We start from the raw sequence: 12,817 nt of genomic DNA, 5'->3' as shown, positions 1-12,817 counted from the left end.
CAGAGGATACCTCAACACTTCGTAGGCAACTTCGAGGGACGAGGTCATATTTGGCGAATCGAAGGCAGCATCATTAGGGACTTATGACCTTGAGAATGAACTGAGGGCAACATTGCTGAGGTATCCTCGTATTCGAGGGACAAGGCTATTCTGCAAAAATAAACACAAGGCAACAGGCAACAGGCAACATGCAACAAGAGGGGTACCATAAAAGGTGCGTGGGTGCAACAATCACGTGATTAATTCAGCAATTATCTTATAATTAGTTATTCTAAGTTCAATTCAAGGTTACCACTCCCTAGGATTACTAACCACACAATAATATGGGGAAGGGGAAAAAGAAACCAGCGGACCAGCAGTGCAATAGGTTTGACATAACTAATAATTAAGACAAAAAATAAATGAGGTTAGGTTTTAGGGTTACCGACTGATCGAGCTTTGATGGTTGACTAACCCTGAAAATTGGGAAAGAGAAAACAAATACAAAGGAGTGAGTGCATTATCAATTCATCGACAGTTAAAGCTAACCCTAATTAAAAAAAAAGAAGGCAAAAGAAAATTAAAAATAAATATGAAATAGAACTTAACTTTTGATCTGATATGGTTCGTAGTCGAGGATAGCCTCGGGGTTAACCCTGGAAAATTGGCAAAGCAAAGGCAGACAGAAAAAAAAAGAAGTGAGTGTAAGCGGAGTTCATTATATTTGATGGCAAACCCTAATTTTAAATAAAATGACAAATATTTAAATAAGGATTAAATCGGGACTTAGCTTCGTAATAGGCGTGGCGCGTAGTCGGAAGATGTCTGATAATAATCCTGAAAAGAAATGCACAAAGAAATATTTTTTCAGTGTATGGCTAATTCTCGCAAACCCTGATTCGGGCGTAAATTAAATAAAATATCAGATTGAATTAATTATTGGTTTTTAACCTAATTAATTAAATCGATCAAAATAAAATACGGATTTTTAAAATGTCAAGATATATTTTTAATTGATTAATCAAAATTAATTTATTAATTAAAACAATTTGAACAATATTAAACTATCTTAAAATAAAATCGAATAATCGATAATCGAAAATAAAAATAAAAATTTGTAAGATAAAAAAAAGGTTTTGATAATTTTGTAGAGAAAAAGGAATTTTTACATAATATATATATATATATATATAGATATATATATATATATATATATATATATATATATATATATATATATTAATAATATTTAAAATAAATAAAATAAGGTTATGTAATTAAAAAGAAAAAAATTTGGAAAAACTTAGCTTGGATCCAGTGTGGCAAGGCTGAGGGTGTATGACATAGACCCAAGTTCCTGGACGTCTGATCAGGAATTGATCTAATCCAATGGCTCTTCTTTGCAGGTGCATCATGGACGCGCTGGGAGTGTATGCACCAAATCCTCAAGCACTAAAGAAAGCATGCGCGCGCTTCTGATTTTGAATTGGGCCAATGAAAACGCGCCACGCTTCATCTCCTTCCTTGAAAATTTGCAGAAACGATTCTACAGCGCTCTTTTCTAAAGCGCTATAAAAGGTCCTTATCTTTTTACACCTATGAAAACGCATAGCATCCAAAATGCAACAAAAATTTCTCGCGATCACACAGTTTTCATCGTCCAGATACGACGAGTCCCCTGGTGACCAAGACCAGCCCTAATTTTTCCTAGAACAAGAAACCCTAATTTGAAATCCTAAACCCTAATAATGGCAGAACTCACATAACAGGGTATTAATGCAATTAGTTTTCCAGAATCGATCAGAGAGTCAATACAAACATGAATATATCATTAGAATTCAATTATGATGCACGTATCCATGGAATCGAAGTTGGTTTAGAAGTGCACAAACCGTGAGCTTTTTGGAGGTGTTTCTGGACTTGTTTCTCGAATGTAAAGATCTGGATCGCTTCCAAATGCTTTCAGGGACGTGTTAGGATCGATGAGATGCCTTGGATTTGCTTCAAACTCTGAATTCAACTTTTGAATTTCTTGGAATTTTGAACTCGGTATTGGGACTCTTGTGCTGCCAAATTTCGTGAATTAGGGGTCTGGGATTGGTTGTGTTCTTATAATGGTTTGAATTAGGGTAACAAAACTGAATGAATCTTATTAAATCTTTGATTTGCAATCTGGCCAAAATTTGATTGGAATATATTTCTTTTTTAGGCCAATATTTGATTCACTCAATTCTAATTCCAATTTGCACAAATTTGATTGATTATTTTGTTTAAATGGTGATTGGATTTTATTGGAAAATAGTCTTTAAGCCAATATTTGATTTTTTTATGATTTATATCAATTAATTATCTTTTTTTAAATGAAAAAAAATTCATATAAAATCACATAAAAATCAAAAATTCGTGGGAATTGAGTTTGGGGCCTTGGATAACTTGAGGATCAAGTTTGGGCCATAAAAAGTTGGGCTCCTTTGCAAAAAATTTCAATTTGAACCCTTTTTCTTCACATTTTCCTTCTTAAATTTGTCCAACTTTGACAAGGCCTATCTCCCTCAATTTTTAAGGTATGGAGGAGTTCTAGGACGTTTTAGAAACCTTGAAGAGTCCTCTAACCAATGTTTTTGGTCTCATGTCAAAATAATTTTCCATGCTCCTTGTGTGTTCTTTTGAAAAAAATGACTTTTGGTTGACTTTTGAAAAGGACCTATAATGTTTTGGTCCATATCTCTCAAATGAAGCATTTTTAGACTTGGCATGTGAGAGACAAAATTGTAGAGAATTCAATTTCCTTCCAAATAAGCTTTGGATGAAAAATTTATGATGTTCTATGTGGGAGTTATGGCTGGTCAAAGTTCAGTTGACTTTCTCCTATGAAAACCCTAATTTAGAAACTTTTGGAATTGTTGATTTCTGATCTTTCCTTGATGAACCATGATCAATTCTTGATCAAATGGTGAATGATACTTCATAATAAGTATGTTGACAAAAAATCAGGAGTTTTGACTGTATTTTGACCACAGTTGACTTTTAAGTCAAACCAGTCGATTGTTGACTTTCTGAGCAATTGAGTGATCAATCTTTTGCATTGAGACCTGAAATTTGTCATGGAGGTAGTGTGGGGTATCATAGACCATATGGGATACCTTGGAGCCTTTGGTTCATTGATTTTCCCTCAGGACAACAAAACCCTAATTCTTTGAGCCTTGCTTCAGGAGAGGGTTTCTTTGAGCTTTGTACCTTGATTTGTATTTGAACAAGAGAAATAGTATGGGCAAATTTTGGAGTATGACACTAGGATACATTTTTCTCCGGCTCTTAAGTAATCTAAGTTCAAAGATTTAATAGCCCAATAGGGTTTATGCTCTAGATCGAAAGGTAAATGGCATGATTTTCCATAAACCAACTGGTAGGGGGTAATTCTAATAGAGGTTTTATAGGCTGTTATGTAAGCCCATAATGCATCCTTCAACTTTCCCGACCAATCTTTTTTGGATATCGAAACGATTTTTTCCAGGATTTGCTTGATTTCCCTATTTGACACCTCCACTTAACCACTGGTTTGTGGGTGATGTGGTGTTGCTACTCTATGTTTCACTCCGTACTTACTCAAAAGCTTGTTAAAGATTTTAGATATGAAATGCGATCCTCCATCACTTATGACTAGACGGGGTACTCCAAACCTAGGGAAAAATAATATTTTTAAACAACTTAATTTCTACTCTGGTGTTGTTTGTGGGTGATGCAATAGCTTCAATCCACTTGGACACGTAGTCAACAACTATCAGTATGTATTTATTTCCCATCGAGGATGGAAAATGGCCCATAAAATCTATACCCGATACATCAAAAAGCTCTACATCTTAGATATTACTTAAGGGAATTTCATCACGCCTTGAGATGTTTCCTGTGTGTTGACACCGATCACATTTGACAATGTAAGCACGGACATCACGCCATAAAGGTGGCCAGTAAAGGTCTTCTGGGACACAACGTCTAAAGATGTTGTCTATGCCTCTTTTGAATAGGAGTGGTTCATCCCAATAGAAATGTTTAACATCATTGAAGAACTTCTTTTTCTGTTGGTAATTTAAATCATGGGGTATGATATCGGCAGCTAGATAATTCATAAAGTCGGCATACCAAGGTATGCTTTTCACTATTGAAACTTCTTCAGGGTTTTCATCTATATAGGTTTCAAAGTCATCTTTTCCAATTGCGTCTATCTTAGCTACAAGCCTGTCATAGGTGAAGTAATCGTTTATGGGTATTAAGTCAGGTTTCAAGTGTTTTAGCCTAGAGAGATGGTCAACGACTAAATTCTCAGTTCCTTTCTTATCTCTAATGTCCAGGTCAAACTCTTGGAGCAAAAGAACCCATCCAAGTAACCTAGGCTTAGCATCTTTTTTGTTTAACAAGTATCAATTTACTGCGTGATCTATGTAGACTTTAATCTTAGCTCCAACCAAATAAGATTGAAACTTATCAATTGCAAATACTATAGCTAGCAATTCCTTCTCTGTTGTTATGTAATTAATTTGGGCAGCATCTAGGGTTTTGCTTTCATAATAAATAACATGTAATTTCTTATCTTTCCTTTGCTCTAGAACAGCTCCAACTGCATAGTCACTAGAGTCGCACATGATTTCAAAAGGTTGCTTCCAATCTGGGGGTTGTATGATAGGAGCTGAAATTAGTGATTATTTCAACACGTTAAAGGCCTCAATGAATTTTTCATTAAAATCAAACTCAACATCTTTCATCAGAAGGTTAGTCAGGGGTTTTGTTATTTTGGAAAAGTCTTTAATAAAGCGCCGATAGAAACCAACATATCCTAGAAAACTTCTTACTTCCCTGATGGTTTTAGGTGGGTTGAGGTTCTCTATTACTTCTATTTTGGCTCTATCGACTTCAATGCCCCTTTCGGAGATAATGTGCCCTAGTACTATTCCTTCATTAATCATAAAATGACATTTTTCCCAGTTTAACACAAGGTTCACCTCCACGCGTCTCTCTAAGATTTTCTCCAGGTTAGAGAGACAATTTTTAAAATCGAATCCTCACACCGAGAAATCATCCATGAATACTTCCATGATTCCATCAAGATAATCTACGAAAACTTACATCATACAACGCTGGAAAGTGGCTGGCGCATTACAAAGTCCAAAAGGCATTCACCTATAAGAAAATGTTCTGTAAGGACATGTAAATGTTGTCTTTTCTCGGTCCTCTGGGTGAATAGGGATTTGGAAAACTCCTAAATATCCATCTAGATAGCAGAAATACGAGTGTCTAGCTAGACGTTTAAGCATCTAATCTATAAATGGAAGAGGGAAGTGGTCTTTCCTAGTCGCTTTATTCATCTTTCTGTAGTCTATGCACATACGCCATCCTGCTTCTATTCGTTTTGCTACATGTTCACCCTTCTTATTTTCTACAACCGTGATGCCTCCTTTTTTAGGTACCACATGTACAGGGCTTACCCACTTACTATCCGAAATCTGATATATTATATCAGCTTCTAGTAACTTAAGAACTTCTTTCTTAACTACATCACTCATTATAGGGTTTATCCTTCTTTGGTGTTCTCTTGAGGGTTTGGAATCTTCTTCTAGCTTAATCCGATGCATGCATACGGATGGGCTTATTCCTTTTAAGTCATAGATTTTATACCCTAAGGCTGAGGGATATTTTCGTAAGATATCTAAGAGCTGATTTGTTTCGTTTTGGTTTAGGGTGGCACTAACTATAATAGGACGGTCCATCGCTTCATCCAAAAACTCATATCTTAGATTCTAGGGTAGTTCTTTAAGTTCCAAAGATGGCTTCTTTGGACACGACATAGGATCTGAGGTAAGAGCTAAACATTCATAGAGGTTATTATCAATGTAGGGTTCCAGTCTTTTAAATCCATTGTCCTCCCAAATGGGGGTCAAAGACAGTTTAATTAAAGGTTCATCTTGCGCAAGCTCATTTATGCATTCGTTAATGATATCGGTAGCATAACATGCATCCCCTATCACTGGTGCCATTAAGAATTTTGAAAGAATGAGTTCTATCTTTTCATCTCCTAATTCAAAAGTTAATTTTCCTTTTTTAACATCTATTATGGCTCCGGCTGTTAACAAGAATAGCCTTCCTAGGAGGATCGAGATTTCATCATCTTCTTTAATATCCATTACTACGAAATCGGTTGAGATATACAGCTGACCTATTTTAACTGGTATGTCTTCTAATATGCCCATATGATATTTGACAGAACTATCAGCAAATTGTAAGGACATTTTAGTCAGCTGAAGTTCTCCTAAGCCTAACCTCTTACAAATTGCCAAAGGCATTAAACTTAAGCTCGCTCCTAGATCTAAGAAATCTTTGTCTATCATATGATTTCCTAGGATGCAAGGAATGGGAAAACTTCCAGGGTCCTTTTCTTTCTTGGCAAGTTTATTTTTGAAAATGAAATTGCATTCTAAAGGTTTGGGATCGCCGAGTCTACGCTTGTTGGATATAATGTCTTTTAAGAACTTAGCATATGATGGTATCTTGGTGATTCCTTCGGTAAAAGGGATGTTTACATAGATTTTTTCTATCACCTTGATGAATTTTTGGTATTGGTTTTCTATCTTGGTTTGTTTTAGTCTTTGCGGATATGGAATTGGTGGATTATATGAGGGTGGTGGTGTATAATCTTTATCTTTTGTTTCTACTCCATAGTTTGGTTGCTTTTCAGGTTCCTCCGGTTTCTCTACTTGGTCCATAGGCACAACATTTTCTTTAGGTTTTTTCGGGTGCGCTCAAGATTGGGTTTTTAGGTCCATCGTAAGCGGTTCCGCTTTGTAAGATAATGGCATTGGCTTGCCCTCTAGGATTGGGTTGAGGTTGTCCAGGGAATTGTCCTCCGGATGTAGTTTGTGTGGCTTGTGTTTGAGCTATTTGCGAGATCTGAGTTCCAAGCATCATATTATGGGTTACTATCTGGTCAACCTTAGTTCCTAGTTGTGTGATTAGTTCATTTACATGAATGTTCTGGTTCAGGAACCCTTTGTTTTGCTGAGCCTGGGCCGAAATGAAATTGTCTACGATTTTCTATAGGCTTGGTTTTGGTGGCACAACTTGCATAGGTTGATTGTGTCTTTGAGCTTGAAAAACTTGTGGTCTCAAAGGTCTGGGATTTTGGATTGGGTTGTTGTTTTTATAGGAAAAATTTGGGTGATTCCTCCATCCAGGATTTTAAGTATTAGAAAATGGGTTTCCTTGGCGTTAAGATATTATAAGCATAGCAATAGTTTTTGTGTGTTTTGAGTATAAATATTAGTATTATTGCCTAGTCTTTGCTCACTTTTTGGTTAGTGTTTCAGCTCTGGTTTATGCGTGGGAGTGTACCAGCAGATCAGCTTCTTTTTTATCCAAAAATTGAAAGAACCGCAAGGAGATTGAACAGTAAAACCAGGAGAAGAAGGAAACTAGCCAAAGAACAAAGATTAGCCCAAGAAGCTACTACTTCATCAGCACCACAAGTTATAGAAGAAGAGATGGCAGGGCATGGAGAACAGGACCCACCGCCACCACCACCACCACCACCTAGAGCACCATGTGCTAACAGTCCGAGAAGAGCAGCCCAGTTTGCACGAAATGACAACAATGCAAGAAATTCTGAAATGAAGACTGGCATTCTTCAGCTACTTTATGCTAGTCCCTTTGCAGGACTTGATCATGAGGACCCATATACACACTTGACAAAGTTTTATGAAATTGCTGGAGCAGTCGGAGCCCCTGAAAGAGAGGAAGAGCAGGTGTTTAAGAGATTATTCCCTCACTCCTTGATCGGCAAAGCAAAGGATTGGTATCTAGACCAACCCACTCAAACCATGACAAATTGGAATGAGTTAGAAGAAAAGTTTCTTGATAGGTTCTTCCCTCAGTCACGGTTACTTGAAGCAAAAACAGCAATTTCAGTGTTCTCTCAAGGCGTGAATGAAACTCTTAATGAGGCATGGGAAAGGTATAAGTCAATGTTGAGAAAGTGTCCTAGTCATGGATTTGATGAACTTACTCAGATTCACATTTTTCGTAATGTCTTACAACCACAACCTAAGCTTCTGCTAGATGCTACAGCTGGAGGTTCCTTGATGGCTAAGACAGCAGAGGAGGCAATAGAGATAATTGAGAAAATGGCTAGAAATGATCATCAGGTGCAACATAACCGAGGAGTTGTTCAAAAGAAACCGGGGCTTATTGAATTAGGAACCAATGATGCTATTCTTGCTCAGAACAAGCTTCTTTCTCAACAAGTGGAGGAGCTTACAAAACAAATGGCAAGGTTACCTCAACAACTCAAGGAATTACATGATCCTAACAAGAACAAACAAGTTGCTTCGTGTGAGCTTTGTAGTGGAGACCACCCTACCGGATATTGTCCACCGGTGAATGAAGTGAATTACATGGCGAATCAAAATCAAGGAGGCTATCAACAAAGACAAGCTCCTTACCAAAACCAAGGTGGATACCAACAAAGGCCTAATGCACCACAATATAGCCAAGGGTGGAGACAAGATAATTATCAACAAAGACAAAGTCCTTATCAACAACAACCACCTTCTCAAGACAAGCCTTCAAAGTTGGAGGAGACTCTAAATCAATTCATGCAAGCATCAATGGCGAATCAAAAGAGTAATGAAGCGGCAATAAAGAATTTAGAGACTCAAGTCGGCCAACTTGCGAAACAACTCGCCGAGAAGCAAACCGGACCATCATTCACGGCAAACACTCATACCAATCCTAAGGAGCATTGCAAAGCGGTTGTAACTAGGAGTGGGAGGGTGCTTGAAAGTGAAGTGGAGAAGGAGGTTGAGGAGGAGGAAGTTAGGATAGAAAAGGAGAAAGAGGTAGAAAGTGAAGTAGAACCAAAGAAAAATGAGGGAGTCTTAGTTGAAAAAGAGAAAGATTAAAGAAGGGAAGAAGAAAGTTATGAGTCCTCCCGTTCGTAATTTACCTTACCCTCGTGCTCCCTCGAAGAAAGATAATGAGAGGCAATATGCTCGTTTTCTTGACATATTTAGGCAATTGCAAATTAATATTCCTTTTGGTGAAGCTTTAGAGCAAATGCCAAAATATGCCAAGTTTATGAAGGACATCCTCACAAAGAAAAGAAGTTACACTGAGCCCGAAACGGTTGTCCTAGATGCTAAATGTAGTGCCATCATTCAAAGTACTTTACCAAGGAAGGAAAGAGATCCGGGAAGAGTTACTTTGCCGGTTACTATTGGTGACATTCATATTGGAAGAGGCTTGGTTGACACGGGTTCAAGTATCAATTTGATTCCTTTATCCATGGTCAAGAGGTTAGGCATTGTTGATATGAAAAATACAAGAATGACACTTCAATTAGCCGATAAATCTATCTCTAGTATCGTCTCCTCAGGGATTGATGCGATATTATCGCCGTTCTACAACTTAGTGTACTTTGAGTTAAGATTCGGGATGTTTTTAGTGTCATGAAAGATAAATAGCATGAAAAGAAATTAACGACAATAATTTAGGATTTAAAAACGGTTTGGTAAAACTGTGTCAAGATTAGTTTTCGTTAGCCTGCTTTTGTATATACTCTGATGATCATGTATATGAACATATCAATGATTAATACAATCACGTATCCTCTCGATACTGTTTATCTCTAAAGCAGTGTCGTGATTGTTATTATATTAACCGTCAGATGATCTCTCATGCCGACAGTTGACATAATAACCTTTAAAGTTTGATACAAGTGATTATCAACTCACAAATCTATCTCTAGAGTTTGATTGTTGATAGATGAATACCCTTTTGGTCAAGATTTGAAACATATCTCTCAATAGTGTATCCAAACAACATATAAACATGAATACAAAGATATTCACCATATATTAATCACCAACAAGGTTCATATACAAAAGATCAAACTAAATACATACTCTACAAGCTAACTACCTCTAATCTTGACACATGAGGAGTTTAGCTATCCATAGCTTCAACAACAAACATCAACACAAGACCTCCTAGCATAGAAATTCAAAGATGATGAAGAAAAATGCTTGAGAAATCTTGAAGATTTATGAGTTTTTCTCTCCTCTTCTCTTGCCCTAGAGTGTATGGTTGGTAAGAATGAAAAGAACAAGATAAGCTCCTCACAAAATATCTCTAAGTGCCTAAAAGCAGTCACTTGAAAAAGTACCCCCGCTTAGCGCCCAGACGGGGCTCCTCACAAACTATTGCTATGCTTATAATATCTTAAAAAAAAAAACATAAGGAAAGCTTATAAATAATATATTTACTACTAAACTCGGCTTTATTTATTTACACGATTACGAACCGTAATTAAATGGACAAGAATTGAGAAAAGTTATCAAAATACCACAAAAGTTATCAACAATTATCCACATTTTGGATTCTAACAACTCTCCCCAACTTTGACCTTTGTTTGTCCTCAAACAAGAGCAACTCAACAAGCACAAAAATAATATTTACAAGGTTAGCAACGTAAAGAGAATGGCTCAAACTTGACTTACATGCATGCTCCATAACCATCCCTTGCTTGTACAAGATCAAAACATGAATATGAGTTAGGTTCTAAACACAAACACTTCATCACACTTGCATTTTTCAAAATAATGTTCAAACTTGAATCACCTACAATCAACTTCAAAAATGAAGGACAAAGTGCTATAATCATGTTAACACAAAGGACTTATCACTCTCCCTAGCAACTGTGCACATTCAAGACAATTCATACCTTCATCTAACTAAGTAACCAAAATGATAGAAACAAAGATCACGAGGGCTTTTTCGGTTGTAACTTGGCTCGGTTCCAAACAAGTGACATTTCTACATGGCCAATGAATCAAAAAGGGACAATTGCATGAAGAGCATTTATTCAATCACACGATTTACACAAACATTCTTATTTCTCCCTTTTGACTTAACAACACTACAATGCATTCTTTCTTTTGTCTTTTGATTTTACATCTCATTGAACTTTTTCTTTTCTTTTTCATATTATTCTTTTTCTTTTTGAATGCATTGTTCTATTATACCACCATTTCCTTTCTTTCTTTTTCTCAAGTAAACTCCTCTCTCCCCAACTTTGAACAATTCAACAATTCAACACAATTATGCTCTTCATTTAAGGTTTAAGTGTAATTGGGTTAAGTGTCTACCAAAGAAAATATTTTCCAAGTGAGTCAAAAGTTTTCTCTATTTGCTTTTCTTCACAAACTCAATAAGGGAATACTTACTAGCTTGTCGGTTCTCATTCAACTCACTTGGCAAAATCAAAATTTAAGGCTCAAAATTGGTTTCAATTGATCACACTCTCACATGTGGCCTTTTGGAAGGTGGTTTTTCTCGTATTACACAAAAAATTGCCTCGATCACTTCTAAGTTCTAACACTTTAAACAAAGCAGATTAAGCATGAATCGTCCCAGTTAACACCAATTGCTAGCACACACAAAAGTTTCTAGTACACAATGGAAAGTCCTCTCACTTATGTAGTTATGTCCTAACTTGATTCAAATATGAACAAAATCTTTCAAATGCAAAGTGATGACAAGTTTTTGTATAAAGCACCTAAATCATATTCACACTAATATCTACAAAGCAAGAAAATCGTTACCTTAGCATGCACCGCATCAAGAGCATTATCATCACCATCCAACTTTGATGTTACCACTCTTTGATGAGACTTTGCTTGCTTGAGTTTTTTTTTTCTATTCATCACAAGGACAAACAACAAAAAATTTCTTATAATTACTAATATTATATTCAAACATAATTACTACTATTATATTATTAGTACTATTATAATATTACTAGCACTACTTATTATATTTACTATAACTATATTATATAACTACACAAACTTAACACTATAACAAAAACACAAAATATAACACACACCTAATATGATATAATATATTAGAGACAAATTGCCAATGGCAAATGCCTCAAAGATGTCTTAGTAGCACCATTTGCTACTTCATTACAACAAAACAAAACACATCCCTAAGGATGGTAACAAAATAATCCAACAACTAACTATTCAACACAAAATTAAAGTACTAGTAAACAAACACAATAAAACATAACAACATCACCAAAAAGGTATGTATCATCACTCATCACCATCCTCCTCTTCTTCGTGATTTCCTTCATCACCTTCTTCTTCATTAGCTCCTCCCCCATTCCTAAAGAATGGCCTATCCTCCGGATAGTTACAAATGGCTTCATACTGCTCATTTGTAGTAAAAGATGTCACACTGGAAGGATCGCTCAACTTCAGGTACAAGCGGTGCAAAGAGTCGTGAATGGTAGCCTCCGACCTGCGCAAAGCATCCATATAATCCCAACTATACCTGCAAGCCATTTGCTGATTATACCTTGCTTGGCCGGCAGGAGGAGCTACTGCTTCAGGTTGTGGTTGAAAACGACCCCTTCCCCGTGGAGAACAAAACCGAGCAACATAACTCTCATCCACCTTGCTAGTAATAGCCATCTGAACCTCATCTGGAATCTCCACCCTAGCCCTCTTGCACAATCCCATAATCATAGCAGGATAAGGAAGTTGACCAGCAGGTCGACTCCCTAAAGGGTGCCCACTAGAAGCCACCTCTCGCATCTCCTCAGAAATAATCTGAGCAATGTCAATCTCTATACCTGTCATCATAGCAAATAACAAACAGGAGTTAGCTAAAGTGAGATCACTGTTGTGGCTCTTCGGCTTCAAGTTGTTCAGAAGCAAGGTAAGGTAGAGTTGAGCCATCTGATTCATGTTCCCTCGGTCCATCTTCACTGGTATGCCAGATGGGT

The 12,817-nt window shown here is 36.7% G+C and overlaps 1 protein-coding gene across 1 annotated transcript; it reads right to left on the bottom strand.

The window, feature by feature from the left end:
- Nucleotides 1-5,771: 5,771 nt before the first annotated feature.
- On the bottom strand, nucleotides 5,772-6,734 carry LOC131657774 (uncharacterized). The gene has a single exon (XM_058927139.1). The coding sequence runs from the start codon at nucleotides 6,732-6,734 to the stop codon at nucleotides 5,772-5,774; it is 963 nt and encodes a 320-aa protein (XP_058783122.1).
- Between the last annotated feature and the right edge of the window lie 6,083 nt (nucleotides 6,735-12,817).

The sequence above is a fragment of the Vicia villosa genome, linkage group LG1 (genome assembly GCF_029867415.1).
Source record: "Vicia villosa cultivar HV-30 ecotype Madison, WI linkage group LG1, Vvil1.0, whole genome shotgun sequence".
NCBI lineage: Eukaryota > Viridiplantae > Streptophyta > Magnoliopsida > Fabales > Fabaceae > Vicia > Vicia villosa.
Note: the sequence above shows the minus strand (reverse complement) of the source record. Positions and strands in the feature narration are given on the sequence as shown.